Source organism: Hyla sarda, chromosome 1 (assembly GCF_029499605.1).
Source record: "Hyla sarda isolate aHylSar1 chromosome 1, aHylSar1.hap1, whole genome shotgun sequence".
NCBI classification, from domain to species: Eukaryota; Metazoa; Chordata; class Amphibia; order Anura; family Hylidae; genus Hyla; species Hyla sarda.
The window spans coordinates 235,331,977-235,359,918 of NC_079189.1; the positions used below are offsets into that span (position 1 = coordinate 235,331,977).

Consider the following 27,942-nt stretch of genomic DNA (forward strand, 5'->3'; position numbering starts at 1 on the left):
GTACAGTCATTGCAGCATTGACTGAAATATATTTTCTAGCAGTATTGACTGAAATATCATATAAGCAAACTGCCTACATCAGGGGTGCACACCTGTGAGTAGGCATGTATAATGGTATTTAAAGTCTATGAAATCAAGCAGAAAAAGCTATGGCCTGCTTGCAAATTTCACTACTCCTAATTCTGTAGAGTAATTTACTCTTTATAATGCTCTATGCCTTTGTGATTCTTCACCTGGCATTGGAGACCCTGCCAAGAGACATGTTATGAGACAAGGATAAAAGTGTTTGCAACATTGCATGTTGTAAAAGTTTGACTTAGGGGTCTATTCACACGTACAGTATCATGTGCATGTTTGATGTAAGTGATGAAGTAGGATCCAGCTTCCAGGTGCGTGTGAGAACTAAAACTTAACTCCTTAAGGACACATGACGTATTGGAACGTCATGTGTCCGCTCCCGATCTATAATGCGGGGCCACGCGCTATTAACCCTTTAGACGCGGCATTCAAAGTTGAACGCCGCGTCTAAAGTGAAAGCATGCCGGTTAGCTCAGTGGGCTGTTCAGGATAGCTGCGGCGAAATCGCGGCATCCCGAATAGCTTACAGGACAGCAGGAGGGTCCATACCTGCCTCCTCGCTGTCCGATCGCCGAATGACTGCTCAGTGCCTGAGATCCAGGCACGAGCAGTCAAGCGGCAGAATCATCGATCACTGGTTTCCTATGAGAAAAAAAAAGATAAAAAAGGTGAAAAAAAAGTGAATAACGATCATTTAACCCCTTCCCTATTAAAAGTTTGAATCACCCCCCTTTTCCCATAAAAAAAACACAGTGTAAATAAAATAAACATATATGGTATCGCCGCGTGCGGAAATGTCCGAATTATAAAAATATATCGTTAATTAAACCGCATGGTCAATGGCGTACGCGCAAAAAAATACCAAAGTCCAAAATAGTGCATTTTTGATCAATAAGTCATATCAATGCAAAAATGGTACCACTAAAAACTTCAGATCACGGCGCAAAAAATGAGCCCTCATGCCGCCCCATATGCGCAAAAATAAAAAAGTTATATTAATTTTCCGTATTAATGTAGTTATGATTTTTTCCAGAAGTACGACAAAATCAAACCTATATAAGTAGGGTATCATTTTAATTGTATGGACATACCGAATAAATATAAGGTGTCATTTTAGCGAAAAATTTACTACTTAGAAACGGAAGCCCCCAAAAGTTACAAAACAGTGTTTTTTTTCAATTTTGTCTCACAATTTATTTTTTCTGTTTCGCCGTAGATTTTTGGGCAAAATGACTGACGTTATTACAAAGTAGAATTGGTGGCACAAAAAATAAGCCATCATATGGATTTGTAGGTGCAAAATTTAAAGAGTTATGATTTTTTAAAGGCAAGGAGGAAAAAAAGAAAATGCAAAAATTGAAAAACCCTCGGTACTTAAGGGGTTAACCTTTATTAGGTCCATTAAAATAGCAAATGCAAGGATACAAAAATATGTGACATGTGGCAGGGGTGTCAAATCCAAATTCATCGGGGGCCGCATCAGCAGTTTGGTCACCCTCAAAGGGCCGGTTGTATCTGTAGGACCCCTCTCCCCCCCCCCCCCTCCCCACATACCGTATATGCCGGCGTATAAGACGACTGGGTGTATAAGACGACCCCCAACTTTTACAGGTAAAATGTAGAGTTTGGGATATACTCGCCATATAAGACTACCCCTCCTACCACAATGTACAGTACCTTGTAGTTCCCCCCACATTAGGTAGGCAGCATGTTTCCCCACATTAGGTTGGCAGTATAGTTCCCCCCACATTAGGTAGGCAGTATAGTTCCCCCCACATTAGGTAGGCAGCATGTTCCCCCACATTAGTTGGCAGCATGTTCCCCCACATTAGGTTGGCAGTATAGTTCCCCCCACATTAGGTTGGCAGTATAGTTCCCCCCACATTAGGTTGGCAGTTTAGTTCCCCCACATTAGGTAGGCAGTATAGTTCCCTCCACATTAGGTTGGCAGCATGTTCCCCCACATTAGTAGGCAGCATGTTCCCCCACATTAGGTTGGCAGTATAGTTCCCCCCACATTAGGTTGGCAGTATAGTTCCCCCCCACATTCGGTTGGCAGTATAGTTCACCCCACATTAGGTAGGCAGTATAGTTCCCCCCACATTAGGTAGGCAGCATGTTCCCCCACATTAGGTTGGCAGCATGTTAATCCACATTAAGTTGGCAGTATAGTTCCCCCCACATTAGGTTGGCAGTATAGTTCCCCCCACATTAGGTTGGCATTATAGTTCCCCCCACATTAGGTTGGCAGTATAGTTCCCCCCACATTAGGTAGGCAGCATGTTCCCCCACATTAGTTGGCAGCATGTTCCCCCACATTAGTTGGCAGTATAGTTCCCCCAACATTAGGTTGGCAGCACCCCCTCCCCCTCCCCACAGACATACAGCCTCCAGCCATATACAGTGTATGCTGCCCCCACTGTGATCCGGTCCGGCCCGGGGTCACAATCTACTACTGAAGCTAAGAAGCTAATGGAGATGTTTTTCCGAGTGGGAAAACGTAGAAACGTAGAAAAGAATGAAGCTGCACTCACCCAGAAATGTAAGTTGCCAAGCGATGCTTTTATTTTCAGTGTCCGTACAGCAAACGGCATACAGGTAGGTGGATGTGTGGGGAGCAAGAGCCGAAGCTCTCAGGTGCGGGGGGCGTACCACAAGATGACTAGTTTCAAGTCGGAAGTGACGCTTCTTCTGGTCAGTGACCAGAAGAAGCATCACTTCCCACGTGAAACTAGTCGATAACAGCCCACGCAGCATAAAAATGTAATTGAATATGTCACTCAGTAACAGGAACGGATGGAAATAGTGTTGCCCCTGGGTGAGGGAACATATGGAGGCAGCTCAGCAAGCTCAGAGCAGGGTTTAAAAACGCCAGGCTCGGGTTTGGAACTTTAACCCGGGAGATCGGGTTCTGGTAACAATGGTTGACAGTACATTTCTGGCCAGGTGGCAGGGTCCCTATGAAGTGATCAAAAAGGTAGGGGAGGTGACGTACAGGGTACACCAGCTCGGGCGAAGAAAGCCAGAGCAAGTGTACCATGTAAACTTGTTGAAACCTTGGAAAGATAGGGAGACTAGTGTGGATAACAACCCCCGGTCAGGTTTGTTAGGGGTGGTTTCCCGTCCCTCAGTCTGGTGTGAGAGAAGCAGTTGCCACAGTGAAAATTGCTGACAGCCTTTCCCCTGCACAGACTCTGCAATACCGGGTACCTGAGTCGTGGCGACAAGCCATCTCAGAAGTACAGCAGATGTTAAAATTGAATGTCATCAAGGAATCAAAGAGTGAGTGGGCCAGTCCAATAGTCTTAATACCCAAGCCAGATGGTATGTTGCAGTTCTGTAACGACTTCCGCAAACTTAATGAGGTGTACAAGTTTGATGCATATCCCATGCCCCGAGTTGATGAGCTTATTGAAAGGTTTGGACAGGCTCTGTATTTTTCTGTTTTGGACCTCACCAAAGCGTACTGGCAGGTGCCCTTGACAGAGGCTTCCAAAGAGAAAACCAGGTTTGTCCCAGTACAAGGTATTACCCATTGGTTTACACGGCGCTCTCACTACGTTTCAAAGGCTAATGGATATTGTACTTCAGCCACATCGTCGGTATGCTTCAGCTTATCTGCACGATACCATCATCCACAGTACAAATTGGGAGAGTCACCTTCCAAAATACAGGCAGTGGTAGACTCCCTTAGGAAGGCCAGGTTAACTGGTATCCCCCAAAAATGTGCCAAAGGATTGGAAGAGACCAAATACCTGGGGTATGTCATTGGGCATGGAGTTGTCAAACCCCAGGTAAACAAAATAGAGGCCATTCGGAATTGGCCCTGACCTGTCACTACCCGACAGGTGAGGTCGTTCTTAGGAATGGTGGGTTACTATATGAGGTTTATCCCCCATTTTGTGATGGTGGCCGCGCCCTTAACAAACCTCCTGAAGGGACGCAAGTCCATCATGGTGCATTGGAACGAACAGGCAGAGCAGACGTTTTCCACTTTGAAGTCGGCCCTATGTGGGTCTCTGACTTCAAAAGGGAATCTGTGGTACAGACCGATGCCTCTGAGGTAGGTGCTGTATTCTCCCAGGAAGTCAACGGGAAGAGAATCCTGTTGTCTTTCTCAGCCGAAAACTGACTCTGGCCGTGACCAGGTATAGTATAGTGGAGAGAGAGTGCCTGGCCATTAAGTGGGCACTCGAGTCTCTCCGCTATTATCTGTTGGGCAGGAAATTTCGTCTCGTCACGGATCATTCCCCCCTTAAGTGAATGTGTCAAGCCAAGGACAAAAATGCCAGGGTCACTAGGTGGTTTCTGTCATTACAGAACTTCAAGTTTAGGGTTGAAACACAGAGCAGGTCATTTGCTAGGCAATGCCCATGCCCTATCACGAGTCCACTGTTGTACAAGTGTTCACCCCTTCAGACGTGAACAAAAGGGGGGGGGGGTATTTGAGAAGGTGAAAGGTATCGTGGTGGATGGACCATGTGTCACCAAGGCTCCTGGCTTTGGTGAAGTAAGAGCCGGTATTCATTCAGTGTCTGTGCTGCGATGCAGACTGACACTATGGTCGTAGTATGGCTGGAAGGTCAATCCAGGATGGCTCTTAATGGGAATGACCAAGTGCAGGGTGGGGTCATTCCCCACAATCCAGGCCGCCTTTTGTTGGCCTTAAATGCAACCTGTTTCACCAGCTGAGGGAGATTTGCTAGTTGCAGCTCACACTGCCAGAGAGAGCTGAGAGTGGAGTTCTTCCCTACGTTTGCTCCAAGGTTGGAAGCTGGTGAGCAGCCTGTCTGGAAAACACTTGCTTTATGCCTCATGGCAAGGTCTGAGGTGTGAACAAACACCTAACAAATACAAGTGGACTTTTGTTATGTTCTCCTTTGTTCTGCATTTAAAGACTGTTTGCTGTGTGACAAGTGTGAATAAAACACTGAACTTTGATTTGGAAAATACTGTTTCCTTGCCGCTATACTGCAACCACACCTATTGCACAATTGTACTGAATTGTATATATATCTGAATTGTACTGATCTGTGTAATCAAAAGTCTGCTAGTACAGCCTGCCTATGGCAGCTATGGAGACCTTCAGAAAACCTCCATCTGCTATGGTAATTGATCCCCCAGTTAGAGCACTGACAGTGCGGGCAACTGTAGAGCAACACATCTGGCCACCCAGCTGGGCAGGGAGCTGTGCATGTCTCAATTTATGTGAATGAGATTAAACGCCGTGTTGTTCTACTGCACAGCCAGATAGCACAGGAATCAATGAGGGGAGTTTATCATTATGTTTGGAGGGTATTCTTTGTCTATTTTTGGTAAAACAACTTGTTGCATCAAAAAAGTGCACCTTTTGAAACAGGGAAGTATGTAAGGTGTTTTACAGTAGTTTTTTGGATTGACTTGTGCAGCGGTCATTAATTTACTATGTGACATTTTTAAAAAGACACAACCCCAAGCCAGAAAAGTGCCTGTGTATTGAAATTATGAGATGCTATTTAATCTGCACCAAATTTATCAATATTTATCAATTTGGCACATGTCTGCCAAAATCAACTGAAGAAAACCAGCTGACATAAGAGGCATACTACAACCACTTTTGATAAATTCCCCCAAATGTATAAGAAAAAAACAGAAAGGGATGCAGTGCTATACCAGCACCCTTTATTCTACAGATCAGCCCTAGTGATATGCAATTATTAATTAGAGGCCAATAATGGGCTGAATGAGTGGTCCTAGAAATGCTCATTCCCAATAATTGGTAAAAGGAACCAGCGATCAGTTGATAAACATGAAAACACTTGTTCATTTGTAGATCGGACCTTTTCTGTGTTGCCAATAAAATCATCATTATTGGCTGCACATCATCCTGTATAGAAATGATGAGCAGGCAACAATGATGAAGTTAAAGGGAACCTGTCAAGTTTTTGGGGTCTCACACCAACACCATGACCTGACAAGTCAGAACAACAGTGCCCAAACACTGTTCCCCTCATCTCTCTGTGACACCACAGAGCTTGAATGAGGGTGGGGGCAGCTTGACTACATGCTGGACTGCTTACTCAGCAGTGGGAATTGATTGTTAAAGCTTTTTTTTGTTTTTCATAGTGTGGCATGAAAAAAAGTGCAGGGGCATAGTCCAAAAGCTATGCCCTTCATCTACAATGTACTGGGGAGGGCTTAGGGGGCCTGGCAGATACCCTTTTCAAAGAGTTACTGTCAGTTTGACATGTCATGTGAACTATAATCAAATGCACCAGTCTGACCTGGCATCCAGACGGGGAGAGAAGCTCACTTTACCGGTTGTAACTTACATTCACACTGAGACCAGGTGCAATTTAAAGTTTTGACATGACAAGTTTATATAAATAAAAAGTAAAGCTTTACATGGCAACTGTCACCATGAATATGTTTGTGAAGCTGCACACACAGGGGGAGATTTATCAAAACCTGTCCAAGGTAAATGTTACTGAGTTGCCCATAGCAACCACTTATTTTTAAAAGGCCTATGAAAAATTAAAGAGGCAATCTGATTGGTTGCTATGGGCAACTGAGCAATTTTTCTGCTGGACAGGTTTTGATAAATCTCCCCTACAGTGCACTAGGGCTTCACAAACATTGTTAGCATACTTTTTTTTTTTTTTTTTTTTTATAATTTAGGCTGCTTTATACTTACAAAAAACAACTTTAAAACCTCTCGGGCAGTCAGGCTAACAGGGGCGGAGCCCAGATCCGCTCCGCGGCTGCACCGCCTCTCTCTGTCACGCACTTGATTGACACACATGGCTCATCAGCCCTATGAAGCTCTGCTGCACACATGCCAGCTGTCAATTAACTGTGCAACTTAAAACAGAAAGAGGCAGTGCGACCCTGGAGCAGAATGCTCTTCTCTGTTGGCCTGACTTAGAAAAACTATTAAAGAGTACCTGTCACCAAACTTAACTTTTAATATATGGTTCATTATGTAATTATAAGACACTTTGTTATTTACTTGTTGTTAAAATTCTCAACCTTTATTTTCTTATGTGATTGAAAAAACAGCCACTAGGTGGCTATGTTCTGTTCTCTGCCGCAAGTCAAACAGTTTGGTCTCCTGCCAGGCCGGGATGAGACCAAACTCAGGAAGTGCGTGCGCTGAGGTACAGCTCTCGCAGGCTTCAGTGATGTCATGCCTGCTGGGGAACACCAACTTTCTCCTGCCAGGAGCTCACACAATGTGAGCAAGGGGAAAGATATGATACAGAGCTTTTTAAAGCTCAGAATTTTTATTTTTTTTTAACCCCTTAAGGACCCAGCCATTTTACACCTTAGGACCCGGCCATTTTTTGCACATCTGACCACTGTCACTTTAAACATTAATAACTCTGGGATGCTTTTAGTTATCATTCTGATTCCGAGATTTTTTCGTGACATATTCTACTTTAACTTAGTGGTGAAATTTTTTGGTAACTTGCATCCTTTCTTGGTGAAAAATCCCAAAATTTGATGAAAAATTTGAAAATTTTGCATTTTTCTAACTTTGAAGCTCTCTGCTTGTAATGAAAATGGATATTTCAAATATTATTTTATTTTATTCACATATACAATATGTCTACTTTATATTTGCATCATAAAATTGACGTATTTTTACTTTTGGAAAACATCAGAGGGCTTCAAAGTTCAGCAGCAGTTTTCCAATTTTTCACAAAATTTCCCAAATCACAATTTTTCAGGGACCAGTTCAGGTTTGAAGTGGATTTGAAGGGTCTTCATCTTAGAAATACCCCACAAATGACCCCATTATAAAAACTGCACCCCCAAAATATTCAAAATGACATTCAGTCAGCATTTTAACCCTTTAGGTGTTTCACAGGAATAGCAGCAAAGTGAAGGAGAAAATTCACAATTTAAATTTTTTACACTCGCATGTTCTTGTAGACCCAATTTTTGAATTTTTACAAGGGGTAAAAGGAGAAAATGTATACTTCTATTTGTAGCCCAATTTCTCTCGACTAAGCACATACCTCATATGTCTATGTAAAGTGTTCGGCGGGCACAGTAGAGGGCTCAGAAGGGAAGGAGCGACAAGGGGATTTTGGAGCGTACGTTTTTCTGAAATGGTTTTTGGGGGGGCATGTTGCATTTAGGAAGCCCCTATGGTGCCAGAACAGGAAAAAAAAAAAACACATGGCATACCATTTTGGAAACTAGACCCCTTGAGGAACGTAACAAGGAATAAAGTGAGCCTTAATACCCCACAGGTGTTTCACGACTTTTGCATATGTAAAACATTTTAAAAAAAAATTTCAATAAAATGTGTGTTTCCCCCCAAATTTCACATTTTTGCAAGGGTTAATAGCAGAAAATAGCCCCCAAAATTTGTAACCCCATCTCTTCTGAGTATGGAGGTACCCCATAAGTTGACCTGAAGTGCACTATGGGCGAACTACAATGGTCAGAAGAGAAGGAGTCATATTTGGCTTTTTGAGAGCAAATTTTGCTCGGGGGGCTTGTCGCATTTAGGAAGCCCAATGGTGCCAGAACAGCAAAATAACCCCCACATGGCATACCATTTTGGAAACTAGACCCCTTGAGGAACGTAACAAGGGGAACAGTGAGCATTTACCCCCCACTGGTGTCTGTCAGATCTTTGGAACAGTGGGCTGTACAAAATTTTTAATTTGCGCAGCCCACTGTTCCAAAGATCTGTCAGACACCAGTGGGGTGTAAATTCTCACTGCACCCCTCATTACATTCCGTGAGGGGTGTAGTTTCCGAAATGGGGTCACATGTGGGTTTTTTTTTTTGCGTTTGTCAAAACCGCTGTAACAATCAGCCACCCCTGTGCAAATCACCTCAAATGTACATGGTGCACTCTCCCTTCTGAGCCTTGTTGTGCGCCCCCAGAGCACTTTGCGCCCACATATGGGGTATCTCCGTAGTCGGGAGAAGTTGCATTACAAATTTTGGGGGGCTTTTTTCCCTTTTACCTCTTGTCAAAATGAAAAGTATAGGGCAACTTTATTTTTTTACACTAACATGCTGGTGTAGACCCCAATTTCACCTTTCCATAAGGGGTGAAAGGAGAAAAAGCCCCCCCAAAATTTGTAAGGCAATTTCTCCCGAGTACGGCGATACCCCATATGTGACCCTAAACTGTTGCCTTGAAATACGACAGGGCTCCGAAGTGAGAGCGCCATGCGCATTTGAGGCCTGAATTAGGGATTTGCATTGGGGTGGACATAGGGGTATTCTACGCCAGTGATTCCCAAACAGGGTGCCTCCAGCTGTTGCAAAACTCCCAGCATGCTTGGACAGTCAACGGCTGTCCGGCAATACTGGGAGTTGTTGTTTTGCAACAGCTGGAGGCTCCATTTTGGAAACAGTGGCGTACCAGACATTTTTCATTTTTATTGGGGAGGGGGGCTGTGTAGGGGTATGTGTATATGTAGTGTTTTTTACTTTTTATTTTATTTTGTGTTAGTGTAGTGTAGTGTTTTTAGGGTACAGTCACACGGGCGGGGGGTTACAGCGATTTTCCCGCTGCGAGTTTGAGCTGCCGCGCAAAATTTGCTGCATCGCAAACTTGCAGCCTGATACTCACTGTAAGCCCCCTGCCCATGTGAATGTACCCTGTACATTCACAAGGGGGGGACCTCCAGCTGTTGCAAAACTACAACTCCCAGCATGCACAGTCTATCAGTGCATGCTGGTAGTTATAGTTTTGCAACAGCTGGAGGCACACGGGTTGGGAAACACTGAGTTAGGAAACAGACAATGTTTCCCAACCAGTGTGCCTCCTGTTGTTGCAAAACCGGAACTCCCAAACATTCTCAGGTATGCTGGGAGTAGTAGTCCGGCAAAATCTTTAGAGCCAGATGTTGCCGAACTACAACTCCCAGCATGCTTGGAGTTGTAGTTTGCAACATCTGGAGGACTACAGTTTGCAGACCACTAATACAGTGGTTCCCAATCTGTGCCCTTCCAGATGTTGCAAAACTACAACTCCCAGTATGCCAAAACTGTCCAGGCATGCTGGGAGTTGTAGTTCTGCAACATCTGAAGGACCAGATGTTACAGAACTACAACTCCCAGCATGCGTGGACAGTAAGGGCATGCTGATAATGTGTAGTTTTGTAACATCTGGAAGGGCACAGTGGTCTCCAAACTGTGGACCTCCAGATGTTGCAAAACTGCAACTCCCAGCATGCCCAGATGCCAAGGGCTGTCTGGGCATGCTGGGAGTTGTAGTATATAGGGTCCCAATACAGCAATGCATGTCGCTTTAAGGCGACGTGTATTGCTGTAAAGGGCCCGACCGCGGCTGAAGATCTACTCACCTGTCGTCGCCGCCGCCGTCTTCCTCGCCGGGATCCGGGTCTTCAGGGACGAGGTAAGTACCGGGGCCGGTCCCCAGCACTCCCCCGTCCCTCGCCGCGTCCTCCGGTCTTCCTCCCATCCTCTCCGGACTTCCAGGGGCCGGGCAGGACGGGAGGAAGTAACCGCCCCCCCTCCTGCGATTGGTCGGTTAACTAACCGACAGATCGCAGGGAATAGGAGGAGGTGGCAGGCTTGTCACCTCGCTCATAGTCTTCAGCATGGTCCTGGCTGTCTGTGACAGCCGGGATCATGCGAAATTACCGGGCGGTCGGGTCCCAGAGACCCGATCAGCCCGGTATCGCCGCAGATCGCAAGGGCGATTTCCCTTGCGATTTGCGGCGATCGCCGACATGGGGGGCCTACATGGCCCCCCTCGGCGTTTGCCCTGGATCCCTGCTGAAGGATTTCAGCAGGGATCCGCCTCCGATCACGCGGCGGAGACCAGGAAAAGACATGACGTATGCATACGTCATGGGTCCTTAAGACCCAGGATGTGATGACGTATGCATACGTCATGGGTCCTGAAGAGGTTAAGGGCAAGAGGGGTGTTAGGAGTAGTTAGGGAATATAATCTGAGCTAGTTTAGAAAGTAAGTTTGATGACAGATACTCTTTAAGCTGTTTTTTGTAAGTATAAAGCAGCCTAAATTATTGATAAAGGTATACCAATATGCTTGTGAACCCCTAGTGCACTGTATTTGCTCCTTCACAAGCATATTTTTGGTGACAGTTGGACTTTAAGGTTAGGTTCATACTACCACAGGTATCAGTCAGCAGTCTGCCTTGAATGGGATTATGTTAAAGGAAATCTGTCAGCAGTATCACCCACGCTAAACAGGCTTGTAGTGCGGGTGATACTGATCAAAACAATACTTACGGCGTCCGGAACCGTCCAGCCATAATTTGTCTTTTTCTGTATATGCAAATTAGGGCCTTGGGGCAGAGCTCCGACCCGAGCCCCGGGAACGCTGACATCATCTTTGCCGGGCGCTCTGCCCGGCTTGACAATATTCGTAACCCCTCCCTGCTCTCGCGCCCCGTATTAGTGTACTGAACATGCAATGCTTCCTGGGTTCTCCCGGAAGCAGCACTCGCTTTTACTTCACTCCTGCAGCCAGCTTGGAAGAAGCCTCCGTGGTTTCTCTGTGCACACTGTCATTGTCCATTGTCTGCCTGCTTTTCTTTCTGCCACCCTCACTTATATAATACTATGCCTCCATAGTAATATCGTATTATGCCTCCAGATGCTATATATTGTATATATGTGTGGCATCTGGAGAGCAGGGAGGGGGTTATGAATATTGATGAGCCGGGCGGAGCGCCGACTGGCAAAGATGATGACAGTTTTCCCAGAGCTCAGGTCAGAGCTCCGCCCATGCCCCAAGACCTTAATTTGCATATAGAGAAAAAGAAAAATTACAGCGAAACGCAGTATCGTTTTGATAAGGATCACCCGCACTACAAGCCTGTATGACAGGTTAGTATGGGTGATACTGATGACAGATTTCCTTTAAAGGGGTTGCAAATTGTGTAACTTCCATAATTCAGCCACTTTGGGCTTTTCCCACCACCTTCTGACTATTCAAATAGGCAGAAGCTTAGCAGAAAACCTGTGAGGAGCCAAGTTTGGACAACCTCTTCCCCAATGGGTGCACTATTGTACTCTGCACCTAGCCTAAGGGCTTTTTTATTTATTAATTTTTTTAAGAGCCGAGGAACATGCTCTCAAATCACCCAAAGTGCAAGAAAAAGTGCAAACGTGTTACACAAAAAAAAACGTGCACAAAGGATGTGGTCTATCGCAAGCCGTTCTCCGATAGGAGAGAGGCCCCCCAACAAACGTTACCCTTCGACTCCAGACCAAAAGTTACTTGCCAGGTTCAATGTCCCTTTTCTTCGAAGCTACTAAGGGACCACAAATACTCCCGACATCCCCCTTGGCGTTAGCCAATGTATCTGCCCGCAGAGCCGATAACCGTCTGTACCCTGCCAAAGCAGGAGTACCTGGGGTGTTTGCAGGGAGGTGAGGAACCTAATGGCCACACACACCTCCCCTAGACCACCAGAAGGGACACCCAGAAAGGCTACCGCATCCTGACACATCCTGTGGACACACAACACGCAAAAAGTGACACAGTGAGACAAAAAGAAATAAATAAGTGAATGTGTGCAGATATACTGCCCGGACATCCAGCCGGATCTATAAAAATTTCTCTGATCCTAGCCAGAAGGCCGGGAATCAAGAGGTGAGTGCCACAAGGTGTAGAGATTATGATGCCCGTGCTTCAACTCAGTGAGCCAATACTCCCAGTGAGTTTCGGCACTTCGGGGTCACCACTCCCTGAGGCACAAAAGTACCTCGGCTCTAGACCCTCTCAGCCTCATGGCGAGACGCGGAGGGAACAGGTTACATCGGGGCAGCCGTCGAGCTGATTCCTCAAAACCAGCCCCAGAAAGCCCCGGGACACCTGCCCCCTCCATGCAGCACCCATCCCCACACCGGCGTGGTTGTCCACTTGCAGGAAACTGATAAGAACAGATACTACGCTTGATGTTAGCCAAAAGGTGAAAAGGTGATACCTAACCGAAGGGCTTGTTTACATTGCCTCCATCTCAGAGTCATAAAAAAAAAAATACTGCATGGCCACTTTGGCAAAATACCGGACACCTGACCGAGCCCCTTTCAGTCAGTGAGATCAGTCTTTGGCAGTTGTACACCGACCAGTACAGGGTCCTTTGGGCACAGAAAAAAAGGTGAAACAGAACTCGTTGGAGCACAACAGCAGTGTAAACCTAGTCTAAACTGTTTTTTTTTTTTTTATATATATTCCCGGTTAACCCCTTATTTTTCATTGGCCCTGAGGTAGTCACCTAGGCTGCTTCTCGCTTGTCTGCTGGGACTCCACAGTGTGGATTCCCAGCAGATTAATGTCTACCACCAGCAGGAAATGGCCGTGTGGTCTCCGTCCGTGAATACTCCCTTCCCTCGCTATACAGCTTATCCACCTCCGTTATCCCGCCATGTGCGCACGCAGCTCGCCGATTGCACGTCTCTATATAAGTCCATGCAATGAAGCTGATATCGCCTCCCTCCCGTGCGCACTTCCCCGCTCTTCTCACACAGCGCAGATATCGTGGCGCAGTGCACTACCAACGCGCTCGCATTTCTTATGGGGGATGACGCCATTGATAGCGCGCTGACGTCATCATGTACGCCGGGCGGACCAATGGCAGAGCTCAGCCCCCTCTCCTATCGCTGAGCGCACTGGAAGCAGCGGCAGCCTGCGGAGAAGAGTGCAGCGCTCTGTCCCATTGATCAGCCCAGGTGAGTGAGCAACAGCGTTCCCGCTCTACGGCCTCGAAAGGGTCTATGTCCCCGGGTGACGGCTTCTTCTCAGCGCTGCCCGGAGCCCTCTCTTGTGGAGATAGTATCAGGCGGGCGTGTATAGGGAGACATGTGCCTGTCATGGGGAGGAAATGGAGAGGGAGGACCGCGGGGTAAAAGAAGGAGGAGGCGCGGCAGGGTGCTGGAGACTGGAAGGGCGCCGGCCGGGACTAGTGCTGGACACTGACAGGACGACGGGAGGTCCTGTAGTTTCTTCCCTATCGGGTCCCTCATGTCTTCTATATGCATTGTGTGTGTTATTCTATACACAGGGTGACTTATGGTGGAACTCCTCATTAATAATAAAAGGCTCCTCTCCGTCATGGGTGGAGCCCTGTGAGGTCACATGATCAGCTGTGAGCTTGCAGGACTGAGGAGGGCAATTGGCATGTGCCCCCCAGCTTCCCTCTCCCCTTGTTCAGTATACCACCTGGAAGCCTCAGTGATGTCTCGTGCTTAGAACGCATAGGGCCAGTAGGTGGCAGCATCACTTACTGATAGGAAGGTTTTTTTTCTCATATTCAGGAGAGGTAAGTCATGTGGTGAAGGGGTTATTTAGGTATATGGCACTTAACTGTAGGTATATGGGGGTAGGTGGTCATGTGACTAGCAGTGTATTTGGAGCCTCAGTGGTGATCACTGGCTTAGGTGCTGTGACTGCTGATGTATTTTCCCCATTGTTGAGTGGCAGGTTAAATATTGTTCTCAGAGTGCTTGCATTCATTTGTTTCCTATTTAATGGGGGGAGGGGCTTGTTTATTGTATACACCAGTGGTCTTCAACCTGCAGACCTCAAGATGTTGCAGAACTACAACTCCCAGCATGCCCGGACAGCCGTTGGCTGTCCGGGCATGCTGGGAGTTGTAGTTTTGCAACATCTGGAGGTCTGCAGGTTGAAGACCACTGGTATACACTATCCATATGGTGTAAACATTTAGTGTGGATGACTGTCTTAGACCAGTGGTCCCCAACCTGTGGCTCTCCAGCTGTTGCAAAATGACAATGCCCGGCATGCTAGCTGGGGGAAACTGGAGCATAGTTGACTCTCAGAATAGCACACAGACATGATGGGAGTTGTAGTACAACAGCTGGAGAGCCACAGGCTAGGGAACACTGTCCTAGACAATAACATAGTTCATACCTAGTCTGAATCTGACTGAGCAGAAAATACAGAGCGATATCAAGGTAGAAAACTAAAAAAATAAACCACCCCCTGCCTTTTATTTTTTATCATGATGGGCCAGGAATATAAAATGTAACAAGATCATTAGAGGTACTCGTTACATCATGAGATGTGACTAAGGTTTACTTGTGTAGCATTGTCATGTGCAGTATACAGTCATATGGCATGGGGGCATAGCATGGTTATTCCAGTGGTGTTTGCCCTGTGTATTGGGAAGATTGCTGCTGTCTCTTGAGCATTACTAGCATTTTATCTACCCAGTTTTGGTGTAGACATCTTTAGAAGCCCATTTGCTTATTTAGGAGTATCATTTGCATGTAGTTTTTTTCCAGGGGAAAGTGATGATACAGAGCACACTCCAGACAAATACATCATATCTTCCAAGTTACCCTTCACCACCTGTCTTGTGTATCTAATGTTCTGGCAATTTGTTCATCTGAAAAAAGGTCAATAAGATACACAGTATGAAATATTTTAGCATGTAGGGTGCAGGAAACATTCCTCTAAACATACACCTAATAGTTAAATTTGATGTTTAAAGTGTACCTGTCAGATCCTACAAAAAAACAAAACAAAGCTGCTATATGTTACTCAGCACTAGAGATGAGCGAACTTACAGTAAATTTGATTCGTCACAAACTTCTCGACAGTTGCTGACTTTTCCTGCATAAATTAGTTCAGCTTTCAGGTGCTCCGGTTGGCTGGAAAAGGTGGACACAGTCCTAGGAAAGAGTCTCCTAGGACTGTATCCACCTTTTCCAGCCCACGGGAGCACCTGAAAGCTGAACAGATTTATGCAGGATAAGTCATCAACTGCCGAGCCGAGAAGTTTGTGACGAATCAAATTTACTGTAAGTTCGCTCATCTCTACTCAGCACCTAATCATGATCAGGTACATGTAATTTTGATGTATCTATCACCCATATTTAAAAAAAAAATAGCATATTATACTCGCTCAATGATGTCTCTTTCATCTATACAAGGGAAGGGGGCGCGTTCTCTTGCCTACACTTGCTCCTCCCCCTCCCTCACTCTGCTGACCCACTGGCAGCCCTGCACTGTAACCTTTTCCTCTGGTTTTATGCTGTGTACACACACACTGATTATTGGAGATTGCCTGTACTCTACCAAAGACAATATGGTAAGCGTATAACTTATGTCATTATAACGTTCCTATGTCATTCATGGGTATCATCCTTTGGCAATCCTGTAATGCTGGGCCTTGCAGTTTTTGAATAGTTGTAGGTACAGGGTTTGGGTAACACTAGGGATCCCTAGTGGCAGGATTTTCAAAGGCAGTTTTCTTTAATAAAATGTGATTTAAAAAAAAAATTTTTTTTAAAAGTTTATTACAAAAACTCGCAAAATGATAGATGGCACTCACCAGGGACGTGGCTTCATATTTTCTTTATTGAGCAGACATAAGGTGCAGTGTCAGACAAGCGAAGCAAACAGGAACACGAGGACCTCAGCGAGGTGGTCAAAGCTGTATCATACTTCCTCAAACCATCATTACAAAAAATTATTGTTTTGCCAAGATGTACAAATAGTTTTTATATTTGATAGTACCCATCTAAATAGAATACATATATGTTAAAAATGAAGGAGGGGGTTTGGATCGCATAGCACACAGATCAATGGAGTTCAATAGAACTCTATTGATCTGTATGAGTAATCTATCTGACAGTTTTCCTTTAATACTATGGGTGTAATGTATACTGTGCGTGACATCCAGCTTAAAATGACATTTAGGATGAGTACTGTTAGGCTCTGTTCACACGGTAGAATTTACAAATGGAATCTACTGGAAAAATTCTGCTAGGAAATTCAGCAAAATTTACTGCATATGGTGTTGAATGGGAATTTCATAGACCCATCCACAGAGCAGAATTTTTACTGCAGTAGTTGTGAATAGTTTTTTCAGAATTGCATGCAGAGAACTCTGAATTTTGGCCAGAATCTGTGTTGACTGTACAGAAATTTTGCATAAATTCCGCACAATCTGTGTGAACATAGCTGATTTCAGCCAATAGCACTGCCAGGGGGGTTTAAAGGGGTACTTCACTGGAAAACATTTTTCTTTAAATCAACTGATGCCAGAAAGTTAAACAGATTTGTAAATTACTTCTATTAAAAATCTTAATCCTTCTAGTAATTATACGCTTCTGGTTGCTCCACAGGAAGTTCTTTTCTTTTTGAATTTCCTTTGTCTGACCACAGTGCTCTCTGCTGACACCTCTGTCCATGTCAGGAACTGTCCAAAGCAGGATAAGTTTGCTATGGGGATTTACTCCTGCTCTGGGCAGTTCCTGACATGGACAGAGGTGTCAGCAGAGAGCAGACAGATAATAAAATTCAAAAAGAAAAGAACTTCCTGTTGAAGTTACTAGAAGAATTAAGATTTTTTAATAGAGGTAATTAACAAATCTGTTTAACTTTCTGGCACTCGTTGATTTAAATTTTGTTTGTTTTTTTGTTTTCCAGTGGAGTACCCGTTTTAAGCTATGTTAAATCACTTGGAGCTAACACAAGACTCCACATTGCTTCTCCAAAATGTCCTTTTCAGCTGGGTGTCCAGCTTGGTATGCAGCCCTCTGGTTCAGGTAGCTGTATAGTAGATCTTGGCACCTACTATTAGACAAACTATTTCTATGTCTTCTAGATGACCTCTTTCTCACATGACAGTGATTCTTCAAATTACAAACCTATTCTTAAACACAAGCAACACATGTGCACAAAGTGTGGTAGGTGTAGCTATACTTTGAGCAGTGGAAACTGGTTGTCAGGGTCATCTGTCGGTGAACAATGCCCTTTCCCGTCTTTGCTGTGTGCTTCAATCAATCAATTTGTGTGTGATTCCAGGACACACTTTTCTTTTTCTTCAGTAATCCCTTTGAACTGTCCTTATTGTACAGCTTTGTGTTTCAGCCAATAAGTTTTGAATTTCAGACATACTTACATAATGTAGCTTATTGAGTCTTATAATCTTATTTCTTTTGTGTATCACGGTTGAAATGTCACATGCTGAAGCTAAGATCCAGTGAGCAGATTTATTTTCCCCTCCCCTTTTCCCTTCTTAGTTTTTGCCAAAGATCATATTGTTACTTTAAAATAATTAATTCCCCTATTTTTTTTTTTCTATAGGACAGAATAATATCAAGAAAACTTATTTGGGAGAAAAATATGGAATGCGTTTTACTGTTGAATGAGCACGACCAGAGGAACTTTGTTAACAGTACTTTTAAAATTCTCAGTTAGCAGTTTGTTCATTCTCTTGAACACTAGCAATTTCCAGATAGAGCTGATCACTGTTTACATAGCTCTGCGTGACGGGTTTTCATACTCTGGAGCCTGCTTCATTTAGTCTTTAGTTATTCTTTCTCACTTTACTTGTTTTCAACTGAAGTAAGAAAAAGAAACCGCCAAAATGGTTCTTGACGAATATTTGTGGATGGTTATATTGGGCTTCATCATAGCTTTCATCTTGGCCTTTTCTGTCGGTGCAAATGATGTGGCCAATTCGTTTGGCACTGCGGTGGGTTCGGGAGTGGTAACTCTACGGCAGGCGTGCATATTGGCTTCAATTTTTGAAACAACCGGCTCGGTGTTGCTGGGAGCTAAAGTTGGGGAAACTATTCGGAAGGGTATCATCGATGTAAACCTTTACAACAACTCAGTGGACTTACTGATGGCGGGAGAGGTTAGCGCTATGGTTGGTAAGTAGTTTGTGTTCTTTTATGAATGAAATGTCACACGTGTGTGTAACTGAAAAGAAGAATGGTTGTGTTTGTAGACTAACGGCAAGCAAATCTCACCTAGTTTCTGCATTAGTTGCATCAGATTGGACTTTTTATCTTTTAAAGATGTTTAGTGATTGAAAACTTTTACAATGGCTCAGGCTGGCTTTATACTAAATAAATAAATAAAATAAAGATAGAAATGATAACCTCACCTGCTCAATCTCAAACCATTGCCTTTTTTATGGCACATGGTTCCTACTTATCTGTGCTGCCTGCTCCCTATTTTAATACAAGGAAGCATGTTCTGTGCTCAGCCAATCACTGTCATGCTTTGAAACTGCTTTGCTGACGGCTGTAGCCAGTGATGGCTGAACAGACATTTCTTGCTTGTTAAGACTGAACCGGGAAGCAATCTGATCATCAGTGGGAACAAACCAACATCAAAAAGGCAGTGATGGTGGTTTTCAGCAGGTTTGCATGCTTTTTTTTTTTTTTCTTCTCAGTTTTGCCAGTGTCTTTTTCAAAGTGTTATGTATCTTAGCTGCATTGCTGCAAAGTTGAATGCGTTATCTCTTGCAAGCAGCTGTTCAACCCGATTTTTAATTTGTACTCAATTTTTATGAATGATGTTTGTAAACTTTGTAACGTTGGGATAAGTGCTTCTTTTAAAGGGATTATCTGGGGCCACATCATTTTGAAGTACAAGTTGAGGCTGGCAAAAAAAAGAAAAAAAAAACTTCCTTACTGTTACCACAAAATGTTAAAAAAAAAAAGGGGGGTCCCACATAGAAATGTAACATTTCTGGAACTTTTGAAACCATAGAAGAAAATGGTTTTACCTGAAAACAATGGACATTTTCAGAAAAAATGTAAATGATGCAGAGGCTTTGCTTAGCTTTAGGTAAGACTGAAGAACTTGCAATGTTTCTCAGGTGTCTATCATGAAAGTTTAAATACTATGTTATTAATATACTAATGGTGGACATCAGCGTTCATGCTGATGCCTGACGTTCACCCTTCAGATGACAGGATCGATACAAGCATAAGAGGGGCTTTGAGAGGCTCATTGGACCATCCGTATTCTGGCAGACCATAGAAATTGCCTGTGCATAGCAGTGAACAGCACTAGCTGTCCCCTGTGGGGAAACATTAATAAGCCCCCCCCACACTCATTTCCCCCTCTACAAATGAAAAAATAAAGCATCCCAGAGCTCAGAAAAATTATTAAAGTGATCAAAAAGTCACATATGCAAAAGTGGTATCTATGAATACCACAGACCACGACCCAAAAAAATTTGCCCTCATACAGCCCAGTACACTGCAAAAATAAGGTATAGGGGTCACAATAGAGCAATTTTAACCCCTTAAGGATCCAGCCCAAATATACCTTAAGGACCCGGCCATTTTTTGAACATCTGACCACTGTCACTTCAAGCATTCGTGACATATTCTACTTTATGTTAGTGGTAAAATTTTGTCGATACTTGCATCATTTCTTGGTGAAAAATTCACTTTGAAGCTCACTGCTTGTAAGGAAAATGGATATTCCAAATAAATTATATATTGATTCACATATACAATATGTCTACTTTATGTTTGCATCATAAAATTGACGTGTTTTTACTTTTGGAAGACACCAGAGGGCTTCAAAGTTCAGCAGCAATTTTCCAATTTTTCACAAAATTTTCAAAATCGGAATTTTTCAGGGACCAGTTCAGTTTTGAAGTGGATTTGAAGGGCCTTCATATTAGAAATACCCCACAAATGACCCCATTATAAAAACTGCACCCCTCAAAGTATTCAAAATGACATTCAGTAAGTGTGTTAACCCTTTAGGTGTTTCACAGGAATAGCAGCAAAGTGAAGGAGAAAATTCAAAATCTTCATTTTTTTACACTCGCATGTTCTTGTAGACCCAGTTTTTGAATTTTTACAAGGGGTAATAGATGAAAAATCCCCCCAAAATTTGTAACCCAATTTCTTTTGAGTAAGGAAATACCTCATATGTGTATGTCAAGTGTTCGGCGGGTGCACTAGAGGGCTCAGAAGGGAAGGAGCGACAATAGGATTTTGGAGAGGGAATTTTGCTGAAATGTTTTTTTGGGGGCATGTCGCATTTAGGAAGCCCCTATGGTGCCAGAACAGCAGAAAATACCCACATGGCATACTATTTTGGAAACTACACCCCTCAAGGAACGTAACAAGGGGTCCGCTGAGCCTTAACACCCCACAGGTGTTTGACGACTTTTCGTTAAAGTTGGATGTGTAAATGAGAAAATTTTTTTTTTTACTAAAATGCAGTTTTTCCCCAAAATTTAACATTTTTACAAGGGGTAATAGGAGAAAATGACCCCCAAAATGTGTAACCCCATTTCTTCTGAGTATGGAAATACCCCATGTTAGGACGTAAAATGCTCTGCTGGCGAACTACAATGCTCAGAATAGGAGGAGCGCCATTGAGCGTTTGGAAAGAGAATTAGTTTGGAATGGTAGTCAGGGGCCATGTGCGTTTACAAAGCCCCCCGTGGTGCCAGAACAGTGGAACCCCCCACATGTGACCCCATTTTGGAAACTACACCCCTCACAGAATTTAATAAGGGGTGCAGTGAGTATTTACACCCCACAGATCTTTGGAACAGTGGGCTGTGTAAATGAAAAAGTTTATTTTTCATTTTTACGGACCACTGTTCCAAAAATCTGTCACATCTGTGGGGCGTAAATTCTCAATGTACCCCTTATTACATTACGTGAGGGGTGTAGTTTCCAAAATGGGGTCACATGTGTCGGGGGTCCACTGTTCTGGCACTATGGGGGCTTTGTAAACACATGTGGCCTTCAATTCCGGACAAATTTTCTCTACAAAATCCCAATGGCGCTCCTTCTCTCCTGAGCATTGTAGTTCGCCCGCAGAGCACTTTAAATTCACTTATGGGGTATGTTCTTACTCAGAAGAGATGGGTTTACAAATTTGGGGGGGCTTTTTTCCTATTTCCCGATGTGAAAATGAAAAATTTAGGGTAACACCAGCATTTTAGTGAAAAAATAAAAAATTTTTCATTTTCCCATCCAACTTTAATGAAAATTCGTCAAACACCTGTGGGGTGTTCAGGCTCACTATACCCCTTGTCAAGTTCGGTGAGGGGTGTAGTTTCCAAAATGGGGTCACATGTGGGTTTTTTTTTTTTTTGCGTTTGTCAGAACCGCTGTAAAATCAGCCACCCGTGTGCAAATCACCAATTTAGGCCTCAAATGTACATGGTGCACTCTCACTTCTGAGCCTTTTTGTGCGCCCGCAGAGCATTTTACGCCCACATCTGGGGTATTTCTTTACTCAGGAGAAATTGCGTTACAAATTTTGGGGGTCTTTTTTTCCTTTTACCGCTTGTGGAAATAAAAAGTATGAGGCAACACCAGCATGTTAGTGTAAAAAAATAAAAAAATTTACACTAACAGGCTGGTGTAGCCCCAACTTTTCCTTTTCACAAGCGGTAAAAGGAAAAAAAGCCCCCCAAAATTTGTAGTGTAATTTCTCCCGAGTACGGAGATACCCCATATGTGGCCCTAAACTGTTTCCTTGAAATACGACAGGGCTCCGAAGTAAGAGAGCACCATGCGCATTTGAGGACTAAATTAGGGATTGCATAGGGGTGGACATAGGGGTATTCTACGCCAGTGATTCCCAAACAGGGTGCCTCCAGCTGTTGCTAAACTCCCAGCATGCCTGGACAGTCAGTGGCTGTCCAGAAATGCTGGGAGTTGTTGTTTTGCAACAGCTGGATGCTCCGTTTTGGAAACCCTGCCATACAAGACGTTTTAAATTGTTTATTGGGGGGGGGGGGGGGACAATGTAAGGGGTGTATATGTAGTGTTTTACCCTTTATTATGTGGTAGTGTAGTGTAGTGTTTTTAGGGTACATTCACACTGGCGGGTTACGGTGAATTTCCCGCTAGGAGTTTGCACTGCGGCAAAAAATTCGCCGCAGCCCAAACTTGAAGCAGGAAATTTACTGTAAACCCGCCTATGTGAATGTACCCTGTACGTTCACATGGGGGGGCAAACCTCCAGCTGTTTCAAAACTACAACTCCCAGCATGTACTGACAGACCGTGCATGCTGGGAGTTGTAGTTTTGCAACAGCTGGAGGCACACTGGTTGGAAAACCTTCAGTTAGGTTCTGTTACCTAACTCAATATTTTCCAACCAGTGTGCCTCCAGCTGTTGCAAAACTACAACTCCCAGCATGTACTAATCACCGAAGGGCATGCTGGGAGATTTAGTTATGAAATAGCTGGAGGTACCCAACTACAACTCCCAGCATGCCGAGACAGCTGTTTGCTTTCTGGGCATGCTGGGAATTGCAGTTTTGCAACATCTGGAGAGCTATAGTTTTTAGACCACTGCACAGTGATCTCCAAACTGTGGACCTCCAGATGTTGCAAAACTACAACTCCCAGCATGTCCAGACAACAAACAGCTATGTGGGCATGCTAGGAGTTGTAGTTTTGCAAGATCTGGAGGGATATAGTTTAGAGACCACTGTATAGTGGTCTCAAACTGCAGCCCTCCAGCTGTTGCAAAACTACATATTCCAGCATGCCCAAACAGCTGTCTGGGCATGCTGGGAGTTGTAGTTTTGCAACATCTGGAGGGCTACAGTTAGAGACCACGGTCTCAGACTGTAGCCCTCCAGATCTACTTACGGCTTCCGTAGGCTCCCGGCAGCCGTCCTCTTCAAACGCACGTGACGCCGCCCGCCGATCAACGTCGCCGCAGCCTCCGGACGGGTAAGTGGACGTCGGCGCCCGGTCCCCTTCGGTTCCCCGTTCTGCCCCGCCTATTGTCGGTGGGCAGGACGGGGAAAACGAAAGTTAACCCCCCCCCGCCCCCGGTCTGCTATTGGTCGTCGCCTCTGACTATCAATAGCAGACCAATAGCAGGGATAGGAGGGGTGGCAACCCTGCCACCTCACTCCTATGCCTACAGGGGGATCGTGGGTGTCTTAGACACCCGCGATCCCCCTTCTATTCCGGGTCACAATAGACCCGTATGACCCGGAATCGGCGCAAATCGCAAGTGTGAATTCACTTGCGACTTGCGCCGATCGCCGACGGGGGGGGGGTCTAATGGATAGGGGATAAGTTATAGATCGCGGGGGTCCGAGTGCTGGCACCCATCCCCCACCCCCCGCGATCTTCGGTATGGGGCCGTTGCAGTATTCAGGAAAGGGGGCGTTCTGTCCCATAGAGGGGGAGTGTCTGCCGCGGCTTTCTGCTGGGGACGAAACTTCACTTCCGGCAGACTGCCGCGGCCCCGTCCAGGAGATCCCGGGGGGCGCCAGCGCTCAGACCCCCCGCGATCTATAACTTATCCCCTATCCTTTGGATAGGGGATAAGTTATTTTGCGCTGGAGTACTCCTTTTAAAGTCAAGGACAAGTGCCACAGCACATAGCAATATTTCTGATGCATTTTGCTCCTAGGGGCTTAATCGTATATTCTTAATTGTATAGTCTGCTGACTGCAGCAACCCCCTCCTCACATTCGGGACATCCCTGTGTCCCGAAAGATCTTTTCGGGACACAAGAATGTCCCGGTTTCTTTTTTGTGGCCCACGTTAACTTTAAAAACGCAGGGGCCGCCAGGAGGTAGCGCACAAGGCACGTCACTGACTTCCCCCACCCCTTCGAATGAATTTTCAGCCGCAGCGGCTGTCCCCACATTGGGGAACTAATCATAAGTGACCCGCGGGCACTGCTCTGCTTTTCTAACCTCCCCTCCCCCCCCCCCCCCCCCCAATTAATTATCAGCCGCTGCGCTGTCAAAGGTGAGTAAAAGTTTATTTTTTTTGTTTTTGCAGCCCGGGCACAGTACAGATGTCCTTTATTGATAATTTACAGCGCTGCGGCACGCAACTAATTAATTTAAAGATGAAGAGAACCCTTGTGCCCTCGCCACGACACGGACAGGACCGGACCCCAGTCCAACAATAGTAGTAGAAATGAAGAGAAAGTCCAGCGTGGCAATTCAAGCAATGCTCGGTACTTTATAAAGCAATCAGCCAGCATGGAAGACAGGTGATGCGTTTTGCCCACAGTGCGTAGCCTTAGTCGTACGACTAAGGCTACGCACTGTGGCCGAAACGCGTCACCTGTCTTCCATGCTGGCTGATTGTTGAATTGCTTGAATTGCGAGCATTGCTTGAATTGCCACGCTGGACTTTCTCTTCATTTCTACTACTATTGTTGGACTGGGGTCCGGTCCTGTCCGTGTCGTGGCGAGGGCACAAGGGTGAGCTGTCTCACCTCTGCTCTGCTTAATTAATTTAAGGCGCCAGCGGGTCACATTTGATTAGTTCTCTGATGTGGGGGACAGTGCAGCGGCCGATAATTCATTGTGGGGGGGAGGTTAGAGAAGCAGGGCAGCACCCGTGGGTCACTTATGATTAGTTCCCCAGCTTGGGGGGGGGGGGGGGGCACAGAATACCGTTAAATACCGTTGAACCGCCATAACTTTCAAAAATACAGTGATATGCATTTTTGGTCATACCGCCCAACTCTACTATACTGACAATCTAATGTGGGTAGTACCTAGAGGGGTAGTCTTATATGGTGAGTATATTCAAAACTCTATATTTTAACTGTAAAGGTTGGGGGTCGTCTTATACGCCTTTTAAAATACGGTACGCGATTTTATAAGCCATGACTTCTATAAAAATTAATCGCTATAGTTCTTCCCAGTCCAACGTTCTAAGCCTTTCTGTTATTATGCAAGTTAGACTAAAAAGCCCAGGGGGCATTCCCCAGCACCAAAAGAACCTAGGTCATTCCAGCTTTTGTCCTTTTTATTACTGCCTGATTTTTATCCACCTACTTCTATACTTATACTTTAATGAAAGTGAATTAATCCTTTCCTAATAAAAGTTTGAATCCCCCCCCCCCTTTTCCCATTTAAAAAAAAATCAAATAAAGAAATGAAAAATAATCATGTGGAGCTGCCACGTTCGTAAATGTCAGAATTATTAAAATAGAAGGGTAGCTAAACCGCATGGTAGATGGTATACATATAAAATAAAATAAATTGTCAAATTGTAAATTTTTTTTTTTTTCAACTGTGATTTTTATTGACCTTTTCAAATATATATGAATCCAAAGAGAAACAACAAGCGAATAACCGCAATACGGGCCATGCCCACAAGAATGCAAAAATGCATACAAAGGAGGCTTGCAGTAAGCTACTATGGCATAGCTAAAAGAGGAAGGGTAGACCCCTGAGGAGACATCCCACCCAGGGACCCACAAAATAATAAGCAATACAAGAGCCAAACAATGCCAAAAAATAAGGCACATCTCTGGACATTGACAACGTAACCTATAAGGCCCGAAGGGCGACACACACCTAAATAAGGAGGGGGGGAGGATGAGGGCAGAGAGAGAGGAAGAAAACACTAAGGGAACATGCAGACAAACACAAAACAAAGCATCAAACATGGAGGGAGAGGAAAAGGAAGGGGAGAAAAGAAGGGAAAAGGGAAATAGAGTTCAACAGGTCAAGGCGTCTGCCGGTCAGAGAAGTGATCCCAAGGTTCCCAAACCGAGAGAAAGGCATGGACCGAGTTATTCAACAAGGCTGTGAGTTATTACAAGGAGCGTACCTCTCGGACACGGGCCAGAAGGTCAGACTCAGGGGGGGAGAGTTAATTTCCAACATTTAGCTATAAGGGTTTTGGCCCCAAAGGTGATGTACATGAAAAGTTTAAACATTTTTTTTTAGATAGGGCGGGATGGGAAAGATGGAGATAAATACGGGGATCCAGAGGGACCAATACACCCAGGGAGTCAAAGACCAATCGCTGCACCAGCTTCCAATAGTCACTTATACTAGGACAGGATCAGAAAATGTGGAATACTGTTCCCAAACCCACACCACAACTCCAGCATTGAGGAGGTATAATAGGGTTCTGTCTGTTTAAAAGCTCGAGGGTATGATACCAGCCCATGATGCGAACGGGACAACGGAGCAGGGCCGCACAGCAGCAGGTATCAGACATGGTATCGGGGACATTAAACGAGTCCCCGATACCATGCAAATGCCGAGTATCGGAACATCCCTACTTGTGCATAACTTAAAGATTCAAAGGAGACCATGGCAACTCACCAATACCGGTCAATTCAGTCTTTATAAAAAGACTGAATTGACCGGTATTGGTGAGTTGCCATTGTCTCCTTTGAATCTTCAAGTTATGCCTTTGTGATAGCTAAACCACTACAATAGAGCACCACCGACATACCACAATACGTGCAGTTATTCCCTTGGTGTAGCGAAGCCCTTCTGAAGCGTAGTTAACCCCACGTTAGCTGAAGTGCCAGACTATACCTATTTTGAACATCCCTACTTGTAACCATGTGGACCTACAGAATAAAGATGTCATTTTTACAATATTTTTTGGGTTTTGCGGTAGATTTTATTATTAAATGATTGTTGTCATTGAAAAGTACAATTGGTGACACAAAAACAAGCCCTTATATGGGTCTGTAGATGCAAAATTGAAAGTGTTTCTTTTTTTTCCTCCTCCCCTTTCTAAAATTCATAAGTTCAAAAGCGAAAATTGGCCTGGTCCTTAAGGTCAAAATGGGCTTTGTCCTTTTTAAGGGATTAAATACAATTTAACCCCTTAAGGACACATGACGTACTGGAACGTCATGTGTCCACTCCCGATCTATAACGCGGGGCCACGGCGTGGCCCCGCGTCATAGCGGTTCGGGCCCGGCCTCTAACAACGGCCGGGACCCGTGGCTAATAGCGCGCGGCATTGATCGCTGTGCCGCGCGCTATTAACCCTTTAGACGCGGCGTTCAAAGTTGAACGCCGCGTCTAAAGTGAAACCGAAAGCATCCCGGCTAGCTCAGTGGGCTGTTCGGGATAGCCGCGGTGAAATCGCGGCATCCCGAACAGCTGACAGGACAGCGGGAGGGCCCCTACCTGCCTCCTCGCTGTCCGATCGCCGAATGACTGCTCAGTGCCTGAGATCCAGGCATGAGCAGTCAAGCGGCAGAATCATTGATCACTGGTTTCTTATGAGAAACCAGTGATCAACATAGAAGATCAGTGTGTGCAGTGTTATAGTTCCCTATGGGACCTATAACACTGCAAAAAAAAAGTGAATAAAGATCATTTAACTCCTCCCCTATTAAAAGTTTGAATCA

At 44.8% G+C, this 27,942-nt stretch overlaps 1 protein-coding gene across 3 annotated transcripts in view; it reads left to right on the top strand.

Annotated features, from left to right (window-relative positions):
- The first annotated feature begins 13,424 nt into the window (after positions 1 to 13,424).
- Positions 13,425 to 27,942, top strand: part of SLC20A2 (solute carrier family 20 member 2) — a 66,068-nt gene continuing 51,550 nt past the window's right edge. The window contains exons 1-2 of one of the 3 annotated variants that reach the window (XM_056568965.1): positions 13,425 to 13,758; positions 18,146 to 18,717. In XM_056568965.1, the coding sequence (XP_056424940.1) occupies positions 18,429 to 18,717 (289 nt within the window). In that variant the 5' untranslated portion in view covers positions 13,425 to 13,758; positions 18,146 to 18,428. Of the gene's footprint in view, positions 13,759 to 14,078; positions 14,349 to 18,145; positions 18,718 to 27,942 lie in introns of those variants that run through there. The other 2 variants (XM_056568957.1, XM_056568959.1) reach the window with 2 other exon arrangements.